This window comes from Pseudopodoces humilis, chromosome 3 (assembly GCF_049639895.1).
Source record: "Pseudopodoces humilis isolate 2021_Gansu_Grassland_sample_001 chromosome 3, ASM4963989v1, whole genome shotgun sequence".
NCBI lineage: Eukaryota > Metazoa > Chordata > Aves > Passeriformes > Paridae > Pseudopodoces > Pseudopodoces humilis.
Window position 1 is genome coordinate 92543481 of NC_142202.1, and position 24951 is coordinate 92568431.

The window sequence follows — 24951 nt, forward strand, 5'->3', positions numbered from 1 at the left end:
GCTGTCACTCATTCTGTAACTGAGCAGTACATTGCACCTTTCAAAATGTAATGTTCTATTTAATGACACATTTCTTTTTATTTTCTTTTTTTTTCCTTGTAAGGCAATCTTTCCAATTTTTCAAGATCACTTTGCTTTCTAAACCTCTCTAGAGTGTATTCACATTCCTTCCCAGTGTAGAAACTTGAATATTAACATACAGTTTAAAAAATGTTGAAATATTTAAAACTGTAGTTAAAAACACCAACTCCAGTCATTAAGCTTTTATTTTGCTTTTTTTCCCTGAAGAATCAGCAGTTAAGTAATCAGTTATTAGATATCTAACTCATCAAGAAGTTGGACCACTTCAAATGTGATATCTATTGTGACAGAAACCATAAGGGTACACTGTCTCCAACTTGTTTTGTGTTTTAGACATGAAACACAAAGTGAAAGTAATAATGTTTTAATAATTTAAACTTTTTAGCTAGGATCTTAACCAAACTGCATTTCTCATCTAGCTGTGTTCTCTAATACAGCTTACAGTATTGGCATTGCCAGTTTATATATGGTAATGGCAATAATTTTGTTTCATGAGCAGTGTAGAGGTGGGCGGTGCAGGGCAGAGAAAACTAAAGAAAAGTGAAGATTTTATAAAAGAGATTAGCCAAAAGAAGTCTTCTACAAATGTTAATTTTTTATAACAGTTGTTTGGCACAGGACACAAGTATATGTTAAATGTCTAAAGTCTTTACAAGTTAAATAACTAGATTAATTATTTAAAATATTAATTATTAAAAGGAATAAAGGGAAAGCAGTGATAAACATTTCAATAAGTGACAATAAAACAAATAGAAATTAAATACAAAGGTTAAGTAAAACTTGACTTTGGATTTTAGTTTTAATATAGTGAATTTTTTGTTGGTTTATATTTACAACATCTGGGAAAAACAGGAGCAGAAGTATATTAGGATAAATCAGCTATTCTGATAGATGGCATTAGCTAATATTTGATCAGGAATTTTATTATCTGCTTATCACAAATGCCAAATTTGCCAAATGGTATGGATTTATAATACAGGCAGGTGTGATAGTTCTTATTATAAAGCATTAAGTCAGATCTTAAATAAAAATATAAGTTTATACTTCCCCTACACTTATTTCTTTCAACTTTTCATGCATTTTGATATCCAAATAATAGGTTACACAGACAGATCAAGGACCGTGACTATGGAATGAGTTTATATGTCTGTGTGTATGTATGCAAATAAAAGAAAAAATTAAGTAGCACATACTGATAATAGGAAAATTTATATTTTTCAGATAGTAAGTTTTTAAATGGAAAAATCAGGTACTGAAAGTTAATTTCAGCTTCCAAAAATTTTCAGTATTCCATAGCTAGCCAAAATGATTATGATTAAAAGTCCTCTTATTTTCAAAATGCAATCAATCATGTTGTGATAATTTTGCTTATGGAATTCATTCAAAACATTTAAGCTATATAATCATGAAGAACAAGAATATATTGACATCTCATTTGGACTGAGCTTTTTAAAAGGTACACCTAGCTGTGTCTTAACTAACATACAGGAAAAAGGAAAAACAGTTTTGTGACTAAATGGCAGATTTTGGAGATAAAGGCCAGTTTACAGCTTCTCACATCAGATTAAAAAATTAACTCTGTACTATGTTTCAAATATGTAGATAGTAAGGAGGTTTTACTACAAAGATGGTACCGTGATGTTGACTGTAAACTTGTTCTGCTACAGAAATACAAGTAGTCATCACCATTAATCACAGTACCCGGGAAATTCAAGTAAAGGTTAAGCAATATATATTAAAGAAATACAATAAAATTTCATTTTCTAAGGTTGTATCTACTGTTATTTTTAGGATTCCTGATCACAAAATGGTAACTCAGTAAAAAGAAATCAAGATCTTGTTCATGGACAAAGAGGAAGCACACAGTATGTTTAAGTAAAGTCAAGAATGAAATGTTAGTATAATAGAGATCTTAACAGATAAATTCAATAAAAAACATTGGTATACATCTAATTATTAGCAAAAAAGAATAGTTCATATGGAAGTCTGAATATTTACTATATATAGTATATTTTATGTGTATTAGGTACCAGGTTTTTTTTTCTCTCTTACCTAGAACCAGTTTTGTCCACTACATTTCTTGACCTGTGGAGAGTCGTTTATAGCTGTGTGGTGTATCTCCTGTAAATAAAAAAAAAGTATCTCATTCTAATGGAATAACAACTTGCTATAGCCATCAGTATGCAATTATGGTTGTACTTTGCAAAGACAAACAAAATTAAATTAGCCATAGAGACCTGGTCATTATGAGAAACCAGCATCATAGAAATGAAGTAAAACAAGGCTGCAACTCCCCACAAGAAAAGTTCAGACAGGGAAAACCTGACAAACACCAGTCCTGAGGTCTTGAAAGTTCAGTGCAGGTGCTGAGGCTTAATACTAGGAAGGGCAATACTGCATTACAGCACTATCTTGTTACAAGATAGTGGGGAACCAGGGAAGAGCAGTGAAGTTTTTGCAATGGAGAATTACTGACAGAGACTGACTGGGCATTCTAGTGGTGCTTGGGTGTATTGAGACTTATTAATACTGAGCTGTATTTAAAATTACTATGCATATAAGAAAACATTCACAGTATAAATAAATGACTGGTTTAATGATATTTGCTTGTCTCAGAGCATATGTTAAATGGGTGTAAGATTTTGTATGCTACAGCTAAAGGATGAGAGCAAGTATTTATTTCTCAAAAAAGAGTCTATGTAAAATATTTTGGAAGGATCACTACACTGTAAAAAATGAACAACCTCCCAAAACTAGTGCAGCTGTTAAACATATTTGTCTTTCTGTATGCATTATTTGATGATGTGTATTGTATATTGTATGTGGGATTTTTTATTTGTACACGTAGGGAAAACTGTTGTGTTTGGTGATACTAATTAGCTATATTGTGTAGTCCAAAATTGGTATCTGCTAAGTGTATCTGAGAATCTATTCCATGCAATATTACACTTTCAGTGTTCACATCTCAAGTGAGCACTGAGAGTTTGCACAAGGAACAGAGATCTGTGGGAATGAGCAGGTGTGTGTTTTTCAAGGCTTTAACATTCATACGTGAAATCCAATTACACATCCACGGTGGGTCTGATTCATGCCTGCTTTACATCTTTTCATCTACAGTTACATGTTTTAACAGGCCTGTAATCATCTATGTCTTAAGTGACTGTCACACATTTAACCATATTTCTATTTCAGCTCATCTGAGTGTCAATCTCTTCCAAGATGTAGACGATCTGTATTTTGCATCAACAGGTGATGCATCCTGAGCAGAGTAGGAAACTGTCATTACTCTTGTTGCACTCCATATCAAATATCAGTCATAAAAAAACTGTGAGATGTTGAAATAATTGGAAGAAGGTGGGTGGGAAGCCCAATACTGTAATCAAATTTCCTGTTATCATCTCATTAAATTCTGAACGAAAAATGTGCAGGCTTCCCACAGACTCAATCTCACTCAGATGGATATTCTTTCTAGTTTTGTTACAGGCCAACATGATTGTTTGAATTGTCTAAATTTTTTCAGCAACTGGAGAGAAGAAGATAAAAAATTAATCATTAAAATTTTGCATAATGTCACACACCCTGGCACAAAACTTGGGTGCTATATGATTACTTGACTTGGAATTTCTCAAATGACTGTGACTGATTTTTTATTTGTTTGGATTTTTATGTATGTTGGGGTACATGTGAGTTCATCATTTTGTGTTTAATTTGATTTTGCAAAGTTCTGTGATTTCATGTGACTGAAGTAATATTAAAATTCTTTGTACTATGAATATAAAACATTTTGTGACAGGGAAATAAATAGGTGAAAGACTATTTTCAATTGAGAGCATATGAATGGAACATCAGAAGATCTAAACATCTTTAGTCTTGTTCTTTATCACTATGCTTCATAGAACATTTCAACTATTTTTTGTAGAAAGGTTTATCTCTCCTCTCCTCTCCTCTCCTCTCCTCTCCTCTCCTCTCCTCTCCTCTCCTCTCCTCTCCTCTCCTCTCCTCTCCTCTCCTCTCCTCTCCTCTCCTCTCCTCTCCTCTCCTCTCCTCTCCTCTCCTCTCCTCTCCTCTCCTCTCCTCTCCTCTCCTCTCCTCTCCCCCAGTCTCCTCTCCCGCCCTCTCCTCTCCTCGAGTCTCCTCGAGTCTCCTCGAGTCTCCTCGAGTCTCCTCTCCTCGAGTCTCCTCTCCTCTCCTCGAGTCTCCTCTCCTCGAGTCTCCTCTCCTCGAGTCTCCTCTCGTCTCCTCTCGTCTCCTCTCCTCTCCTCGAGTCTCCCCTTCCCCTTCCCCTTCCCCTTCCCCTTCCCCTTCCCCTTCCCCTTCCCCTTCCCCTTCCCCTTCCCCTTCCCCTTCCCTTTCCCCTTCCCCTTCCCTCTTCCATTCCACCTTTATTATTCTGCCTTTATCTATTCTATACTATCCTATTCTACCCTGTCCTACTCCTAGCCTAGCCTAGCCTATGCCTGGTAATGAAGTTCAGATTACATATATTGCTCTAAGTTCTTTTCTTAAGATAAAAAGGGTCACCAATATGTTATTAAGCATAGAAGATGTCAAAGAACATTTATTCCACTTTAAATTTTATCTTGCTAAAATTACATTTTTCATTTTCATTTCAGGTATTAAAGACTTAATACCATTTCTTGGTCAAATATTAAAATGTGGTTTTAGCCTTCAGGGATATTCTGTGATTTTGTTCTAAAGTGTTAGGATACAGGTTTGATGTTATTTTTGTTATTATTATTATTATTATTATTATTATTATTATTATTATTTCTCAAGTTCTTTGATACAATGCTGTTATTGTTACTCAAGATAGGTAAGTTTTTTTGAGGAATAAACTTGAATATGATTTATCTAAATGCTTCCCTCAGTCTCCAAAACTGCATTGCAAAGTCTCGTTATTCATTTCTTTGTCATAAAATTATATAATGCCAGTGTCAGAATTTATGCTAATTATAAAAAAAATGCATTCAGTGCTTATTCATTGTTATAGAAACAAAAGGAGAAATTGCAGGAACATCAGAACACTGGGTTTCTAATTAGCTGAAAAAGGAGAATGGAAATATCTAACTCCACGCAAGGTTTTTTGTTTTGCAGGTGTCATTGACATGCATGTCAGATTTGAACTGTTCTTATATCTTAAAAGCTACTTGATTTGGTCACTGGCCCAGCTTGTCTGAAGTATGGTTTACGTTGTATTTAATTTTGTAGACAATGTATCTTCATGTTTCTATATCAAGAAGAATTTCATCAAGAAAGTAACTGAGCCCACATCTTTAGCAGCAAACTAATATTTAAAACTGATTCAAAAGGCTTTGAGGCTTTGAAATCCATCTTTAAGGATACTCTTTTTTTCCCCTACAATTTTATTGATAGCACAGTTTACTATTGAGTATTTCTTTTTTTACTGGAGTAAATTATTTATATGTTTTACACTGATTTAAAGTAAGTCATATATTACTGCAGACAGAAAATTGCACGTGTCCTTAACTACTGTTCTCTTTACATTTTAATGATATTTTTTTACATAATCTCCTCATTGAATATTCATTACAGATGATGTCTTAGCAAACTGACAGAAGCTGTTCTGTTTACCCATTTATAATTTGAATTAGGTCCAAATAATGTCTTCCACTCAGATGTGTTCTTATGGGGCACTAAGACCTGCATATTTGAGCAGATTGCTCTATCGTTTTGATACTAATGACCAGATATCATCTTCACTGATTCTGGTGTATTTTTTATCAGGGCAAGAAAAATGCAGGTCAAGAACAGCTCTTCTCAAGTGCTTACAAATGCAAAGGCATAAAATCCAGGTAGACTATAAAGGAATTATGCCTGTAATCACTATAGTCAATCATATTTACCACTTCCTCTTAATACACATAAACCTCATGACACAGGATGAAAATAAATATATTCATTATCACTGAGATGCAAGGGACATTTTAGCATTAGTACAGGATTTGAGAAACCACATTCAGGTGTGGGAGATTAGATTTTAGAGCCAAGGCAGGTAGGCTTTTCGTACCAAAAAATCAAATATGTAATTAGGTTTTGTATTGTGCTTTTTATTTCTGGAAATTTAAACCATGAGAAGCATTTCTGAACCAGGTTCAAAATGTGTGTGCTGTCATCACTATCACTATTTTTATGGCTTTTGGAAGAAAAAGTTTTGCTTTCTCACCATGATCACTAAGACAAGATCAATATTTACTATAGATGAATGCAAATATCTTCAAAAGTAATTTTAATATTTCAATGCTCCAATATAGTTGTGAGTTGATCTTGTCTGGCTGCCACGTGCCCACCAAGCTTCTTTCTTGCTCCTCCTCCTCATCAGGACAGGAGGAGAAAACAAGATGAAAAAGCTTATGGGCCAAGGCAAGGACGGGGAGATTGAGCACTGATTAGGCAAAATAGATTCAACTTTGGGAAGACTAATTTTTAATTAAAAATAGAGTAGGATGGTGAGAAACAACAATACAAACTTTTTCTCAAGTCAAATTCTTCTGCCTTCTTCCTGACTGAATGGTGAAAGGGTGTAGGGAATATGGGCTGCAGTCTATTCATTAACCCCTGTGCCACTCCTTCACACACTTCCCACAGGCTGCAGTTTATGGCTCTTTTCCTTTTTATTATTTCATGTAAAAATGTAATTGTAAATTACAAAGCTTGTTGTAACATGCTAAGATTCATATTACTTACTAGAAGGAAGTTTGTAGGTTGAGGAAGTTTGCAGGCTGACTTGAATTTTAGTTAATTAAAATAATAAAAATAGTACAGGGAATTATTCAGAAAACAATTGTTTTTTATTTCAAAAGTACACTTAGGCCAACAAGGCATGTAGTTGTATATTTACAATAGAGTAGGAAGAAAAGCTTAGGAGAAAATACAACTTTCAAAGTCAGTTTAACTTAATTTGTTAATAAGAATGCCAAAATTTCATATTCATAACTGCTTGTTATTCATAATGTAAACACAGGGAAAAGTTATTTGCATCTTTTTATTCAGAATGAAGTTAACCTCATTGTATTTAAACTCTGTAGTATATAACATCATGTAAAAACTGTCCAGGTTTATGTAAAACCTTGGTGTTCTGACAATTCAATGTCCATGTAATATTACTGAGATTTTATTGCATAGTTCCCTCATTCTCATCATGTATATAAATATTTTGTACATATAAATGTATATATATAAGCAGTTTCTATGTTGTAGCATTATAATTAAGAGTTTTTCTATATGAAGCATGTGTTTTTTTATTGCGTCAAACACTTCAGTACACCAAAGATAGAATTTGTTTGTCCATCCTCAAGTATCTATTGCTGTATGAGATGCTCAGGTATTCAAGATGTTACAAGCAAGGCTAATGTGTATAACACAGGAAAATCCATATCCCTCTAGAGACGCAGTTAGATAAGATGCAAAGATATCTTCTATGACAGAAAATATCTGAGTGTGGACATCTGAATTTAGTCCAAAGAAAGGAACACTATATGCTGATAAACTGCTTAGTTTTCTTCCTAAAATTCATTTCCATAAATATAATCTTCCATTAGAACAGTAAAATACCTGCTTTATCAGAGTTTCTGACTTGGCTCAGTATAGCTCAGTCTCTATTTTAAATAGCATTAAGCAGCACTTGTATACATTTCTAGTGAATTAATTTAACTGTCACATTGTATTTTTCTGAGACATTTTGTTCTATAAATATTTTGGCGTCTCTTTGTACCTCTGGAGACTTTCCAGTATTTACTTCAATTGCCTTTTTACACCATACAGTGTGATAATACACTTCTAAATGAAACAGTTTGTGCTCTTGGAACTATCGAGCCATATTAACAAGAAAACAAGCTCAAGTACTCCTCAAAGAAAACAGGTGTTTATGGACTTTGCTGCTGCTGTTGAAAGATCGTTAGTACTGCAGGAAATTATCTTTAAAAGAAGTTTAATAGTGTTAGAATGCATGAAATAAAGGATTTGCCCAACGTGTTCAACCAAAAATAATATTAGGCTTAGAACTACTTAGTTTGTATGGATTTCACATATTTAATTTGTTGTTTAAGGTCATGAATGCAAATCTTCTTTGTTATTTTGTTACTTTTATCTCCTGGATATTCTACTGACCCACATGTCATTACAACGGTATTTGAATTCCCTTGGTGAATATTGCACAATGATATTTGGGTTGGGACAAAGAGAATTCATTAGAATTTTTTTTAAGTTTTCTGAAATTTGAATATTTTCCATATTTTGTTCATGTTTCACATGAAGTTTAAGTAAGAAGAATTAAAATTTTAGAAAACTCTTGAGGAATTATGCTGTTAAATAAGTAATATTTGAGAACTTGAAATTATTTGCTTTAAGGATTACACAATAATAGGGCTTTAATAATTAAATAGAGATTTAATACTTCAGATTCCCACATAGGGCTCAGTCTAGAGAATAGCTTGTGTATAGATAGATATGCACCCTTGATACTTACATACTTCTTCATTTAGACCTTTACTTCATGTGCTCTATCAAGCTTCATATGCACTTTGAATTATTTAATTAATAAAATTAACCTATTCTTTAAAGACTTCAGGAAGAAAAACAACAGTCAAAACAGGGTAAACTAAATATCTTTCTCCTGCTTAAATATATGAGGCAAAAAAATTCTATGAGCTCATTTAATAAGTGATATTTTCAGCCTTTATTTAAGTCAGAGTTTTTATATGGTAATTCATGTGTTCTTAGTTTATGTGTAATTTGTTTTTAACAAATGCTAGCTGGACCCTTTAATTTTCAAATTTAAAGAACAGTATTTTCAGACCTGTTTTGAAAAATGAATCTAAAAGTATTTCTTTAAAATGTTTCTAAAAATATTTCCAATGATACAATTAGCACAGTCGGAATTATTTTTCATGAATGGCAAGTAAATAGATGCATGCTTTTTTTGAATTCTTTTCCATTGTTCAGTTAAAAAAATGGCATAATGTTTCTTTAAAGCTTGTATTTCCAAATTTGTTTCCTACTGACAGTTGGAGCAGCAGCAGGAGCAAAAATGAAAGCCATATATTTGGCATTTTCCTTTGGCAGAAAATGAGAAATAGATCATCCTACTATATCAGAGAGTTGTCTAAAATTGTCCAAAAGTGATAAATTCTAAATTTTTGGTGCGAACATATGAATAATTATCTCCTCTTGTGATTCTGCTTTTTATTGTTTTAATTTTATCTTTCAAACCTAAATCAAATTGATTGATAATTCATTACAAAGATGGCTCACATAAATGTGAAACATTCATTAGACTTAAAACTTCAATTTTAATGCTGTATGCTATTCTGTGTACTTAGAAATGGCAACATGTTTGTATACATATCAAAAAAACTGAAAAGAAAAGAAGGAAAATGTTTCAATGATTAAGATTGCAAAGTGAAATTTGACATGATGTTTAGGCACCGTAGCTGATGATTAAAATCTAGCTTGGCAACAAGCTGCTTCTCTGACTGAGTAACAGATTGTGGCAGCTCTGTTAACTCTGAAATCATCATTATGGGATTTTTTTTTTTTATGTCTCCCTCTACAGAAGAAACAAAACTGAGCTTAAAAATGTGCTCATTTCCTTACTGTGGATGTATTTAAATTCCTTAAGTAGATGATTAGTTATAGCTCTATTTCACATAATCAATAGCTACCACTAAAAATGGCACTTCATAGTAACAAGAATTTTATTATTCTCATTTTTGCAATTGATTCTCTATTTTTTATAGGTTTAGCTTCCAGCCACTGTATGTCAATTCTTTTTATCTTTATATCAGAAGGTTCTTCCTTATTGGAGTAGTCTAAGACTAGTGTCAAATCACTTCATAACTTTTACTACACAAACAAAATGAACTGATGTTTCTTAAAATTGTTCTTATTGTTTTCTTCCAAAGATCTCAGATTATTTGGTCTTAATTAATTTGCTGAGGAAGAGCTATGCTGGATATGGCAAATACATTCAGTGTTATTTGTGTTATCAATGGAAATCCAAAGAAAGAAAAGCTGTGGGTAGAAAGTGTTTACTTACCTAAGAAATGTTCCAGGCATGGGGCAGTCACCTGATAACAGTCATTATAAAACAAACTGTTGGATCTTTGGTATTATTATTCTTTTTTAAGTGATTTTTTTTTTCCTCCTTTTATTAAAACAGCATCAGCATTTTTTGTTTTACATTATTACTATTACATGTTATATATTGATGGTTTTTCCTTCTTATCTTTGTTTAATTTCTACCAGGTGTGGTATTAGGTAGGCTATTAGGTTAATTTTCAAGTCATTAGTGAAAGCTAAAAGGAAAATAAATTCCTAGGAATGAGGAATATAAATTATAATATCAATATTGAAAAATTTATCAATATTATATCAATATTTCAATTTATATCAATTTATATCAATATTGAAAAAATATATCAATTCAAATGTATCAAAATATTTCAATTTATATCAATTTATATCAATATTGAAAAAATATATCAATATTTGAAAATTTATTTTTATAATTGCTTTTAAATAACTGCAGTTGTCAGATAATAGTAGTAGCAAAAGCCTACAAGATTTCTTTAAAATAATGAAGAGAATAATCTAAGTGTTTTCAATAAGTTTGTAGTTATTGAACAAAAAACTAGTGGTATTAAAATTTTACAGGACAGGCCCTTGTATTGGCATCAATTTTATTTTGTCTGGTTGGAACCAATTTCAACCTGGTAGTTACAAGTTATTAATTTTGCATCTTATTAATTTCAGCTGTACTTATGCCAAATTATGAATAATACGGCTGGGATAAATGGTTTGCCTTTTTTAAGGGTTTTGAGAGAAAATAAATAACTTGATTTACAAAGGAATATGAAAAAAACATTATGCCATCTTTCACAATTAATCACACAAAAATATTGTGCATTAAACTTACCTAGTGCATTAGAGTTACCCAGTTTTATTACTATTTGTAGTCAATTTTTTATGTTTCTTCTTCCTCTGGATTTTGGCCATAATTATGTTGTCTCCTAAAACTTCAAGAGATATTGCTGTAGGAGAGGTGGGCTAGGGAAAGAGCAGTTTTGAGAATTTTAGAGAATACTGGATTCTTCTATGTGTTCTCTAATACTGTCAACATCTTTTGACATTCTTTGTATATTATGTTGTTCTTTAAGTGAATTAGGTGCTCCAAACCTTGGTTTAAAGCTCTACTCTTTTAGAATCTGGCTCCATTCTTCTAAAAATTTTAAAAGAATATTTAGGAATCTGAAAGAATGTAGCAGTATTTCCATGTTTGTGTCTATAGAAATGCTTTCTTTTGCTTTCAAATCCCTTTAAGCATGAGGTATCCATACAAGAAGTTACATAATACAATAAAATTGAATATTTATATTACTTTCAATGTTTACATAGCAGCTGGGATAAGATGCAAAGTAGGAAAATACTATGATATTTGAAGGAAAATACTGTTACATTAAATACTGTTACATTTGTAACAGAACCATGAAATGGGATAACCTATGGCAGTTGCAAACAGCTTTCATAAAAAGACTTTATAATGAACACATTTTCTTTTTACTATTTTAAATTTCTAATCATGGATGCTCAGGGTTGTTTTATTTTCTGATTTTAATGCATGGTACTGTAGTTTTACTCAGGCAACAAATTGTCTCACTGTATTTTCTCATCTTTAAGAGATGTTCCTTCAAGCCGTTCCTGGGGGTTTTTTTGTTTGTTTTAGGCTGGTTTATTTGGGGTTTTTTGTGATTTTGTTGTTTCATTGTTTTGCTTTTTTTTTTTTTTTGTAACTTTTGGGGGATTTTTTGTTTGCTTTTGATGGTTTGTTTGTTTTGGAGGATTTGTTTAGTTTAGTTTTGTTTGTTTGTTTGTTTGTTGGATTTTTCTTTTTTTATTTGTTCTTCTTTGCTTTGGCTTGGTTTCATTTTTTTGTGGGGGGATAAGATACACTTCTACTAGTACATTTATGCTATTTTGAAGTTGTTGGCTTGATCTGCTTGTAAATATAACAGATATGGGGATTTTTCATTTCTTCTTGCATCTTAAAATACACTGTTCTTACTTTTTACTTTCTATTTACTCTACTTAATGCATACATTTTTAACATATATATATAATAGTATAGTAAATAACATATATATAACATATATAAGTAATAGTAAATAGGTCCTCTAGGTAGTGAAAAGAACATGCACACCTAGATGTTTTGGAGATGTAGAATTGCCGTGTGCCCTATTGCTTCCTCCAGGCAAAATGTCCGTGTAGGCATTTCCTTCAACTCTGGTGCTGCCTTTATCCACTGCTTGCAACAGCAATTATGGCAGCAGAAATATGAAGTATGGGAGTACCTAAGATAAAGGAAAATATTTCAAATTAAAAAATAATTGTGACAAATTCACTTGCAGAACTTTCATATAGGTTCCTGCTTAGGTGTCTCATAACTTTAAGCTTTTTCTTATTTTCTATTTTCACAGTCTATTTATCTAATATGAAGTAATCATTCTGAATTGCTTATAAGGGAATTTTGTCTCATACCTTTCAGAAAGCAAATAAGATCATTCTTCTGTAAGAAGAATGTAACTGATCATCCAGAAATAAATATAATATGTTTGGAAGCAATTTTCATGTTTCTAGCTTTTCTAAATGAAAATTAATTCATTACTTCTCTTAATCTGTTCATATTAAGCATATGTAAATTGTGATGGTTGAAATACTGGAATTTTTTTAATTGCAAAACAAAATTGAATCTGGATAAGCATCTTAGAGCTACTTTTTTCCTCCCTTGGTATATAAATCAATATTGTTTAACTACCTATGTTGTATATTGTGGTATATTTTGATATTATTCAAACCTCCTAAGTTTCTCCTATGCTGCACTCATATCTAAATCAGTATAAAATTGTCTTTCATTCTTCAATCTATCATGTGACAAATCTTAAAAATTCTTCTGACAGTACAAAGCCTTATCTACAGACAAATTTTAACCAAATAGAAATGGGTAAATATTAGTCTCCCACAGTCATCAAAACTCCCATACATTTATTAGAAGCAATATTTCTAAATGGCAGCTTGCTCCACCTTAAAACAGGAAATATGACTTGCATCAGTTTCACTGAAGTGCTTGCTAAAATTTTGGAGAAGATTATTCTGGTAATTATTGAAAAATACCTGAAGGACAACACAGTCAGTGGTCACAGCAAATAGTTCCTCATGAGGGGAAAGTCCTGCTTGACATACTTAATTTACTTTTACAATAGGATAACGCACCTAGTTGATGAAGGGAAGGCAGTTGATGTGGTCTTTTTGGATTTCAGTCAAGTTTTTAACAGTGTGTCTCACAGGACCCTTCTGGACAAAATGTCCAGCGCACAGTTGGATAACCACATCATGGGATGTCTGAGCAACTGGCTCATGTGTCAAGCACAAAGGGTGACAGTGGCTGGGGTGACACCAGACTGGGGACCTGTCACTAGTGGGGTTCCACTGGGCTCTATTCTCAGCCCAGTTCTCTCCCACCTCTTCAGAAATGACTGGGATGAAGGACTGGAAGGAATACTAAGCAGGGTTGCAGGTGATACAAAACTAGGAGGAGCTGTTGACTGCCTTGTAGGCAGGGAAGCCCTTCAGAAAGAGCTCAATAAATTAGAGTATTGGACAATCATCACCCATAGGAAGTTCAGCTTGCCATAGGAAGGCCAAGTGCTGAATTCTACACCTGGAATGGCACAATCCTGATTGTGTGTATAGATGAGAAACTGGAATCAGACCTGTGGAAATGGATCTGGGGAACCTGGTCAGTGGCAAGTTGAACATGAGCCAGCAGTGCCCTGGCAGCCAGCAGGGCCAGCCCTGTCCTGGGGGCATCAGGCCCAGCATGGCCAGCCAGGCAAGGGGGAGATTGTCCCACTCTGCTCTGCACTGGGGCAACCTCACCTGCAGTGGTGGGGGCAGTTTTTGGCACTGCATATAAAAAGAACATTAAACTATCAGAGAGTGTCCAAAGGAGGGCAACAAAGATGGTGAAGGGCCTTGAGGGGAAGCCGTATGAGGAGTGACTGAGGGCACTTGGTGTGTTCAGCCTGGAGGAGACTGAGGGGAGACCTCACTGCAGTTACAGCTTCTTGTGAGGGGAGGAGGAGGGGCAGGCACTGATCTCTTCTCTGTGGTGACAGTGACAGGACCTGAGGGAATGGCCTGAAGTTGTGCCAGGGGAGGTTTAGGTTGGATATCAGGAAAATGTTCCTCACCCAGAGGGTGGTTGGGCACTGGAACAGGCTCCCCAGGGAAGTGGTCACAGCACCAAGCCTCAGGCACATGATGTGACTTTTGGGGCTGTCTTCTGCAGGGCCAGGAGCTGAACTCAATGATCCTTGAGGGCTCTTTCCAACTCAGGAAATGTTATGACAGAAAAGTGCCATTTTCTGTCCACTGACTGTGAAAAAGAGCAATGATTAGACTGGGTGCTTACTGCTTATGTGTTAAAATTTAGTTTTTATGAGTCAGATTGAAGGAATTTATGTTAGTCCTCTTAACTCTTAAGGTCTTTCCAAAAGATTTTATGTGTTGGCAGAGAATAACAATTATCATGGAAACAAAGATAACAAGATTTTGTTTAATATTGTGCAATATATCTTCACAATGTATCTCCAATAAAGGAATGTTTCTTGTCACATTAAGCCAGAAGCTTAAAACTTTCATTTATGGCTTATATCCAATTACTTTTTTTTTTCTAACTTATTTTATTATTAAAGAGGTGAACATTCATATTTGTTTTTAAATTGTGTGAAAGAATTCGTAAGTCTAACCAGATGTATTACTTGGAGTTGAACCAAATGTATTATTTAAATAATATATTACCTTATATTTTCATGGAATATTCTATCAGGTTTCCTCCTCCATATGAAATAATAATTGCATTAAAAGTCTTGCAGTTATTTTTCTTGCCAGGAACAACTCTCTTTTTGAGCATATTTTTTTGCTTCATTTTGGCATTATTAGTCTTGATTTAATAAAGAAATTTTTCACGTTAACCACTGATACAATCTAGGAATACTAGAAGGTACATCAGGAGAAGATGGAAATGTATATTGTTTTATATGCAGAATATTGCTTGAAATTCTTATGATTATTGAAACAATGGACAACCAAGGCATGAGACCTAGCTAGCAGGACTTTAGGAAAGGCAGATCCAACCTGAGCCCCTTTTGGGTGACCTCCCTAGTGGATGAGAGAAAGGTGGTGGATTTTGTCTGCCTGTAGGCTTTTCTTTGGATTACAAAAAAAATGCAACAGAGTACAATGTGTACATAGTGGACATAGTACAATTATGTACAATGTACAATTACAATTATGTACATAGTACAATTTAGTGGTGTAAATTCCTCTCAACAGCTCATTCAGAACTATGCTTTTCCAATTCCAATGCAGAAATGAAGTGTCGTGGCTTTCTTTTTTAATACTGAGAAAATTTAAACAATTGTCTTAGCGTGGGTGATACTTTTTTACAGGGCTAAAATTGATCACAATAAATTTCTTGATGATCACATAGCAATAAACTTAAGTGAATGGAAAATGTAGGGTTTTTTATGTGTTTCTTCCAAAAAGGCAGCATAATAAGGCTTATGCTGAAAGCTTAAATCTGACCCAAATGTTGCTCCTATCCACAAAACAGAATAAAAATTAACTGCATTACATGCAATGGCTGATGTTGTCTGAGACCTTACTGAGAGCTTACCAAGGAATATCTCCAAAAGTTAGTATAAAGATAAAATAAATAATTTTTTGGAAAATCACTGACTCTCTATGCTTTTGTGTCAAGTTGTTTGCAGAAACCTTTGTATCAAATTACAAAAGGGTACAATATCCAAATACATATGTACATATAAATCAGCTGCAACTACTCAAAAATACTGAACTCTAAAACTTCTTCCCTTGTTCTCTTATATGAAATTAAGTGTATTTTCATACTTTATCTTAAAACAATTACAGTTTCATAAGTAACTTTTCAGAGAATTCTGAGAGATGCATTTGTAATTTTCATGACAATGACTAGACATTGTGTGGAATCACAGTTTAAAGTTAGTAATTCATGCAAGGAAATTAGTGCATTTGACTTTCTGCGAACCAGCCTCCTTCATCGTTTTGTGAATTGGTAGCTCGTATGTTCTACCTTGTATACAATTATTGTATAATTCAACAGATAAGAATGTTTTAATATACTTCCACTACTAGCTATACAATCTTTATATAGATAATACAGTTTAAAAGAAAGGAAAAATATTTCTTTCTTCCATAATGAATATTATCACCAGTTAGCGATGACTGGCATCTTAGTATCTTAGTGGGTGGTACTTCTAAAGTATTGTGACTTCTCCTAGGTATTGGAAAATACAGAAGTTTCTCCACTTGTGCTCTTTCTAGGTATGTTTCAAAAATAAAGGAAGATTAACTGAAATAATTATTGCCTCGTTATTTGATTTACAGTAGGCAAATAATCCAAGAATGGAAGAGGTTAAATAACATGTGGGAACGTTTTGAAGTAACCGAGTTATTTAATTTTAATAGGTCATAAAGCTTGCTTTTGAAGAGTTTGAACTGGAAAGAGGCTATGATACTCTTACTGTTGGAGATGCTGGGAAAGTTGGTGATACAAGAACAGTGTTGTATGTGTAAGTACACAACTTCAAAAACTTTCCTTGAAATTTGCTGTCGTGTTGTTTCTTCCAGGCCAGGATGTATTGACTTAAATTTGCAATTTTAATGTACGGAATTAGATAATTAATGTAAACTTAAAATTCAAGTACTGTCAAAGAAGAATGTTCATTACAAAGTTCACTCTAAATCCTTAGTAACATTTTTATAGGCTTTAACATAAGGGACCAAAAAATGCAAATTAAAAACAAAACAAAACAAAACAAAAACCCCTTCTTTTAAAAAGAACTACCTGTATTACTGTAATTGTATTCACAAGCAATAAGGGAATAAAAAAATAAAAAATTTGGATTTCGGTGAAGAGAAAATACAAGTTGTGTAAAAAAATAAGATATTACTTGATTTCAAACTTTGAATAATCAAAATTGGATTTGTGTATAAAAATTTATTGATAGAACATAGTCCATTTTTCAGTAAATTTAAACATTCTTTATAGAATATTATAATGTCAAATATTGACCGTGTTGGAATTTAGATAAATTTGAAGGAAAATTCCAGACTAAACAGCTACTCTTAATATACAGTTCTACAATACTGTCTAGACTAATGGAAATAATAGAACTCTGTACATATTAATTAATCTCATCTACATTAACCATCTCATTTTGTTGTATATGATCATTTTTTCTTACTGCATAATGAGAGCTTGTGGTTAACAAGATATTTTGGCTATCTCTTTCAGAGGGTTAATCACATGAATCCTGGTCACCAAACACAAAACAAAATTACAGATTTGATAAATTATCAATGACTAAAGAAGAGAAACTAGCAGCATTTATGTCATAATCACATTACTTGACATAACATAAAAATGTCTTGGATAAAGACACTATTGAACACATTCAATAAAAAGAATCCATTATAATTTTATATTTTAAGGAGGTTTTAATCCATATAAATAATTGCCATGTTTCTTTATGGCAAATGAATACTCTTAACACCCACACATTTTTATTTTAAATAAAGTAGAATATTTTTTCAGGGACAAATCTTAGGACAAAAATTTCATTATATGTACTGGTTTATGAAAATATAAATTTATTAATCGATAAATTGAACCTTCATATCAAAGTTCATAGAAAACCCTTGGCTTAATTTGGCTTAAAGCTATGATGGAAAATTATTGAATTATTTTCTCAATGCTTGTGGTCCCTGGGTTGCAATACCAAGTAGTTGCTACTGAGTAAATTGAATTCTATATTCTGAGTACCTGAAAAAGAGAAAACAAAAATGAAAGCAAACAAAAAAACACCTTGTTTTGAGAGCTTACATGTTATACTAACTAAAAGAAAAACATGAAATGGAAATGGATTTCCACACCTAAGTTTATTTTTTCTTCTATTTTGTGGGCCAATTGTATAACGCAACAGTCCTTCTGGTGATGTTGATTTAACTACTTGTAACTGTGACAAAAGGGTTTTTTTTCTTTTTGAATTGGGATACATTTTACTCATAGGGATTGCAAAACTCCTTGAGTCATGCCATTAAGTAGCAAATATGCTATCCCAAACTGTTAATTCAGTTTTCTACACTGTGCATACTTCATATGCCAAATTTGCCAAAATTATGTCAAAATTAAAATTCTGTGTCAATTTTCAATTTTTACCTTTCCATTTGAAGCCATTTAGCCTGTGACTACCTAGTCCACATCTGTTTTCCATGACTGAGCAAAAAAAAATCTAAAATATTATTTGCTCATATCAATTGCTACTTAATAACCGACACTCTAATAATAACATCACCTCCAATAACTTTTTTTCACTTTAATAACATTTTAAACATCATGTAGCAGATACCCACTTCTAAATCCATCAGTGGCATTTCTACAACTAGTACAATGGTCTCGCTAGAGACACACTTTACTTCTAACCATTTCTTCAGTACATTTTTTTCCACTAAAACAGCAACTGTTTTATTCCTATTACTCCACAGGCAATCACTTAGGATTACGGTACAGTGTTGGTCCTACCATCTTTACTGTAAATTTTATGTTTGATAAAATCAAAATCGATGCATATAAATTTATCTGCCTTTTGGGATGCAAAATTAGCATTACTCTGAAAATCATTTGAGAAACGAAATTATTAATAACTGGAATGCAGGAGAGCCCAAAGACAAAACTATAATTTCATGATAATTAATAATGAATATAAATTTCTATTGAGTCAGTGTCCTTGAAGGTATTAAACACTGGATTGTATCATGTATTATGAAATATGTTATATTTAAACAGCATCACAGATATGTGCCATTTCACTTGCTTTTCATAAGGGTCTTCTAAATGCAAAGTAACATCCCTCATAAAACACTAGGTCCACTTGTAGAGTATATTATCATGAGAAAGTTCATAACTAAATGTCAGTGATTTTCTTATCAAAATTTTTTATTAGTTGGTTGTAATAACATCTATTACATTTAATGAGGTTTGAGCAGCACCTTGCAGTTTCTTATTCATCCCAGGAGAATGAAGGAGCTTACAGCAAAGACTTTTCTGGCTAGATTTAATTTCTAAATTTCTCAGGGTATATTAAAGAAATAATACAGCTTTTCTTACACTCTTCAAGCTTCTGTTGGCAGAAAAAATGAAGAAATTTCTGAAGAAATTCTGCAGAGCATCACTATAGAATCTCATACATTTGATTCTATTGTAGCTTTTATGATTTAGTTTGAACAAAAGATGCTAAAATAAATTAAAAATAAAAAAAATCTTTCTAAGTTAAAATCTAATTGTAAGTATTTGAATCTTTCAGCTTGGCAGAAAATTGTCATGTGTCAACATATAAGCCTCAGCCCCATGCAAAATTTTCCAGTTCTCAGGTGCTAAACTCCACAAGGTAGTAGCTACCTCTTTATTGGGTGCTTTATTGTAAATTTAAATATAGTAAAAAAACATTGTATTGTAAACAAGCTCAGACTTTTTAATGAGCTTGGTTGTGCCAGGATGTTTATAAGCCAGTCATCTTGTGAGCATTGGAGCTGTCTAAAGGCAGGTCAGTAAATAGGGGACCTTTAAATACTTTATGGAAAGAGGAGATTGAGGGAGTTGAGAACCATGATATATAAATGGTCTGTCCTAGCACAAGCTTTCCACACTGTCCCAACAGTCATCCATTAGCAATTGTCTGTGTAACCTCAAAGCTGTAGCACTACAGCTTGAGAGGAATATGAAGGAATCTTGATGTTTAAAAGGAGAAAAAATTAAGTGCAGACTCCCCATCTTTATTTTTTTTACAAAATTGGGAAAATTATTAGAAAAGGTATTTTAAGTTCATGAAAGATAGCACTGTAATCATATGAAACCCAATATATATTGATGAAGGTCAAATTATTTCACATCAATTTTATACATTTATTTGAGAGTCTAGTTGGCATATAAATTAAGGATCTGTTGAGTTTTAATTTACGAAAGTATTTAATTTTAATATTTATAGTAAACTTTTCTAAAAATCTAATCACCAATATCTTAATTAATTAAAGTGGGATATTCACATCAATTTCATGATTTTTAACAATTGTTTCATCTGTAATCTTTACTTGTTAGAAAATTTAGTAGTCTTTATGGATTATGTAGGCTGAGATGTTTAGCTCTGGAAAATAGTAATACAACTTAATAGTAATCTAAATATGCTTTGGTTATAAAGTTTTGAAAGCAGTTATTTTTTTATATTAAACAGACTTTTTCTACAACTAGCGATTACCCTTTCAGAATAACTCATTAGTAATCATCATATGTGAGGTGAAGTTTGTCAGTCAGAATGTGTCCTATAATGTCCTGTTTTCTGTTTTTAAATTCTTGTGTATTAAACAAACACAGTGCTTTAGAAGGTCTGCTTTGCCTCCAAAAGCTATGAGTTATGTTTTTCTTGGAGCACTTACATTAAAGCTTCATTTTTTTTTTGATGATTCCCTTAAAACATGAATCTTTTAACTCCTTCCTGTACAGAAAAGTGTTAGTTGTTTTTCCTCCAATACAAAGAAGAAACTGTACATTAGTGATTCAAACCCAATTGTTTATGTCAGCTGTTTCAATACATAGTAAAAACATCCATGGTAGTAAAATGCTTTATAGTAAACCTTTATCCCTTTCTTCTATTTATACAAAGTATGGAAAGTTACTGGGGGCTTAGAAAAGGACCTACCCTTTCATAACTGCTAAAAACCAATATTTCTGTTCCTGGAGACCATTCTCTGTAGTTTGGATCCTGCTTCTTGTGGATAACTAAGGAGAGAGACAAATTTTGCAAACAACTGTTTTCTCTAGAGTTGCCTTTTCTGACCTGTGATCTGTTCAGAGTAGTGAGAAGCTCAGTTTAAATTTGCCTCAACATTTTTAATTTCCCTCATGTGGAGATGAACCGAGGTAGAACGAGACACTCTGCCTTAAAGGCTGGCCTGAAAGTCTCTGTTCTTGGACTTGCAGATGGTCTCAGAGTAACAGCAGGTGTTGGTAGACAGACCTGCATTCCCTAAACATTTGATCTACCCTATCTGCCATCCTGATAGTTATCTGCCTTGTAGTTCTATGTATGGAGATATTCTCTCCAAGGAGTAAAACCAAACAAAAGAAACCAACAGAACCTCAACCAAGCCAGCAAACAAAAGAAAAAACTATCAAACAAAACCAAAACAAGCAATCAAACAAAAACACACCATAAGAACCCACCAGACACAAAACTACCACGATCATAAAAAAAATTCTGCATTTTATTGATTTCTGCTTTTAGCATATTTTTTCATTTGGGAAGGGGTCCTTCCCTTCCCTTCCCTTCCCTTCCCTTCCCTTCCCTTCCCTTCCCTTCCCTTCCCTTCCCTTCCCTTCCCTTCCCTTCCCTTCCCTTCCCTTCCCTTCCCTTCCCTTCCCTTCCCTTCCCTTCCCTTCCCTTCCCTTCCCTTCCCTTCCCTTCCCTTCCCTTCCCTTCCCTTCCCTTCCCTTCCCTTCCCTTCCCTTCCCTTCCCTTCCCTTCCCTTCCCTTCCCTTCCCTTCCCTTCCCTTCCCTTCCCTTTTCCCTTCCCTTCCCTTCCCTTCCCTTCCCGCACCTTCCCGCACCTTCCCTTCCCTTCCCGCACCTTCCCGCACCTTCCCGCACCTTCCCGCACCTTCCCGCACCTTCCCTTCCCTTCCCTTCCCTTCCCTTCCCTTCCCTTCCCTTCCCTTCCCTTCCCTTCCCTTCCCTTCCCTTCCCTTCCCTTCCCTTCCCGCACCTTCCCTTCCCGCACCTTCCCTTCCCGCACCTTCCCTTCCCGCACCTTCCCTTCCCGCACCTTCCCTTCCCGCACCTTCCCTTCCCTTCCCTTCCCGCACCTTCCCGCACCTTCCCGCACCTTCCCCTCCCCTCCCCTCAGATGTGAATCTGAGGAAGCAATTGTATTTTGGTTGGTTCATATCTACTATTCATGGATAGACCACTGGCATTTTGAAGGGAGAGGACTCTGCCTGTTTGATGAGCTTACCTTATTCTGTTGTGGCTATTATTATTATTATTATTATTATTATTATTATTATTCCTTTTTTGTTTGCATTCTATAGAGACATTCATATTAATTGAAAGTTCCATCCTACGCATAAGTATTTAGAATTTCAGGTTTCATATTATCTGTGCTCAGAAATTATCCGTGTAGGTCTCATACAGTAATCAGATTACTGAGTATGAAGAGATCCATTTAAACAGTTGTTAGTTGGTAAGGCAATATCTTTACACATCTGAATAGCCACTGAGAATTTTTTTCAGAAAAAACACAAGTTTACAGTTGTCTTTTAATGTATGTGTAATCTTTACAATTTTTTTCTTTATATATGTGTTTCCGCAGGCATCTCCTAACTACATTTGTTTATGTTACTCAGTGTCTGGTGAGGTATCTTCCTTTCCTAAGCTGGCTATTTTATTCATTTAAGTGAATGTCCCAACTTTATCAATATTCATTATTTTACCAGAAAGAGAACATTCAGTATTCTGACTATACCCACCATCTCTTTGAACCTGTACAATTCCAAATTGATTTGGTAAGCAGCTCAGTATTCAGACTAAGCAGCTGCTTTATTTTAATTCTTGTACAGGTCAAACTGTGCAACCTAGCTTTTTAGCATTCTTTCTTGATTTCCTTACTTATCCAAGCTAAGCACTGTTGATATGTTTGTATATGCCGAGCTATAATGGAATTAGTATTTTTCCTCCTTTTATGTACTTATAGTATCAGAATAATCAGCTGCTTACCAACAGATCATAACCAGAATTCTTATAGAATTAAAGCAAACTCAGCCATTGTAGCAGCAGTTCCAGGTGCTACATTCAGTAGTAATTGCTAAGACCATTCTTCTCAGAAGGGGATAATGTATTTTAATTTTATTTTCAATATATCAGAGTAAGAACTTAAATTATTGTAGATATAGGATATATAGTTTCTTGTTCATAACCTTGATTGAAGACAAAGATAATTCCTATATCTTGTCTCATGGTTCCTCAATTCTCACCTTGTTTCTGGCCAGTCTATCCTTTTATTATGTCTTTGCATTTAAGTTGTAACAGTATTAACATCTGGTTTACTATATTTAAATAATAAGTTTTGGAATAATACATTGTTTTCTTGAGAAATTCTGCTTCTGGAACATCTTATCTTGGTTTGGCACATTATTAGTTTTACTTAACTCATGCCTATTTGTTTCGCATAATCAAGACTGAGGGTAGGAAGAAGGAGACAGAATTTTCTGGTTTGTATCTGACAAAAGTTTAGTTAGTGAGATTCTACCGCCACATTTTATGTGTGACTTTTCCCACTACTTTTTGTAAAACTGTATACCTATCACCATGATCTGAACGATTTGCAGTACTAGAACCTGATTATGCATTAGTTTTTTGCTATTAAGGAGCAATCTTTTTCTTAATGATTCTTTTTGACACACAACTTTTTGATACCAGAATTATAGATGTGTAAGTGACACTACTGACAAGTAATAAATTCTATGCTGGGATTCACCAGTTTGCCTTATATGTGTTGTTTATTGCACTGCACTTATCTATACATAGCTGTCATACATTACTGTGTGAGAAATAGAAGTTTCCCTGAAATTTGAGAGATCATTGTGAGTTATTTTAATGGAGTATATGTGATGTAGTAATTTCTGGACACACAGGCTGTAATGCATGTAAAGCAATTTTCTTCACTTTTAGAAAGCATGGCAGAAAAGCAATACTCATCCAAACAGGTGAAAACTAATTCATACAGTCACTCTCATGTCTTACACTTAATTACTTAATGGAAACTTCAGGTAAGAACAGCTTTATTAGACATGTTTAATCATTGCTGAATGCAGTCATTCAACTTTTTTTTTTCTATTACTTTGCATTGTTCTATTTCATATAGAATAGTTAATTTTATCAAAAAAACAACTGATTAGGACAGGATGTGAATAGTTTAAAAGCCTGTGTTTTGTAGTAGTGGGGGTGATAGTAATAGTAGTAGTAGTAGTGGTGGTGGTGGTAGTAACTTACACATCTACAAATGACTTTGCCATTTATCCTACATACAGACTCACTGGATCTAGTGTTCCTGATCTTATTGTGAGCATGAGCAACCAGATGTGGCTTCATTTACAATCTGATGACAGCATTGGTTCACCAGGATTCAAAGCTGTTTATCAAGGTATGACCTAATTTAACTATTTTAAACACATGTTGTAAGTTACTTCATTATACCCCAACAAATTAATTTCAAATAGGCATTTGGTCCTTTCACAAACTTAGAGTTTTGATACTGTCTCTATTGTCAATTAATGGTTAATGAAGACATGGATTTCCAAATACTGACAAAACAACTAAAAATATTTGTAAAAAAAATGAAAGTTATCTAGTTCTAATATTTTTTGCTGGGAGGTCAATAGAAGCTACAAATTTCCAATATATTTGAAAGGTCTTAAATTTTCTATTCTGCTAACCTGTATCATATTGGACACTTTTTAAAAAACATTGTTTAATATTCTAAGACTTTAATGGGGTGCTTATAAAACTTATTTTCATGCGTCACTGAGAATCTTCACAGACCTAAGTCAAAATGAGTATGTAATGAAAATAACAGATGTATTGTATGTTATTGTGGAATTAGGAAGATGTATAGAATTGTGGAAATTTAACTGAAAAAAAAAATAAA

The 24951-nt window shown here is 33.5% G+C and overlaps 1 protein-coding gene across 1 annotated transcript in view; it reads left to right on the forward strand.

The window, feature by feature from the left end:
• Positions 1 to 24951, forward strand: part of CSMD1 (CUB and Sushi multiple domains 1) — a 1065588-nt gene that overhangs the window by 770153 nt on the left and 270484 nt on the right. Inside the window, exons 11-12 of the mRNA XM_014251392.2 lie at positions 16663 to 16766; positions 24335 to 24447. Coding sequence (XP_014106867.1) covers positions 16663 to 16766; positions 24335 to 24447 — 217 coding nt within the window. The remainder of the gene's footprint in view (positions 1 to 16662; positions 16767 to 24334; positions 24448 to 24951) is intronic.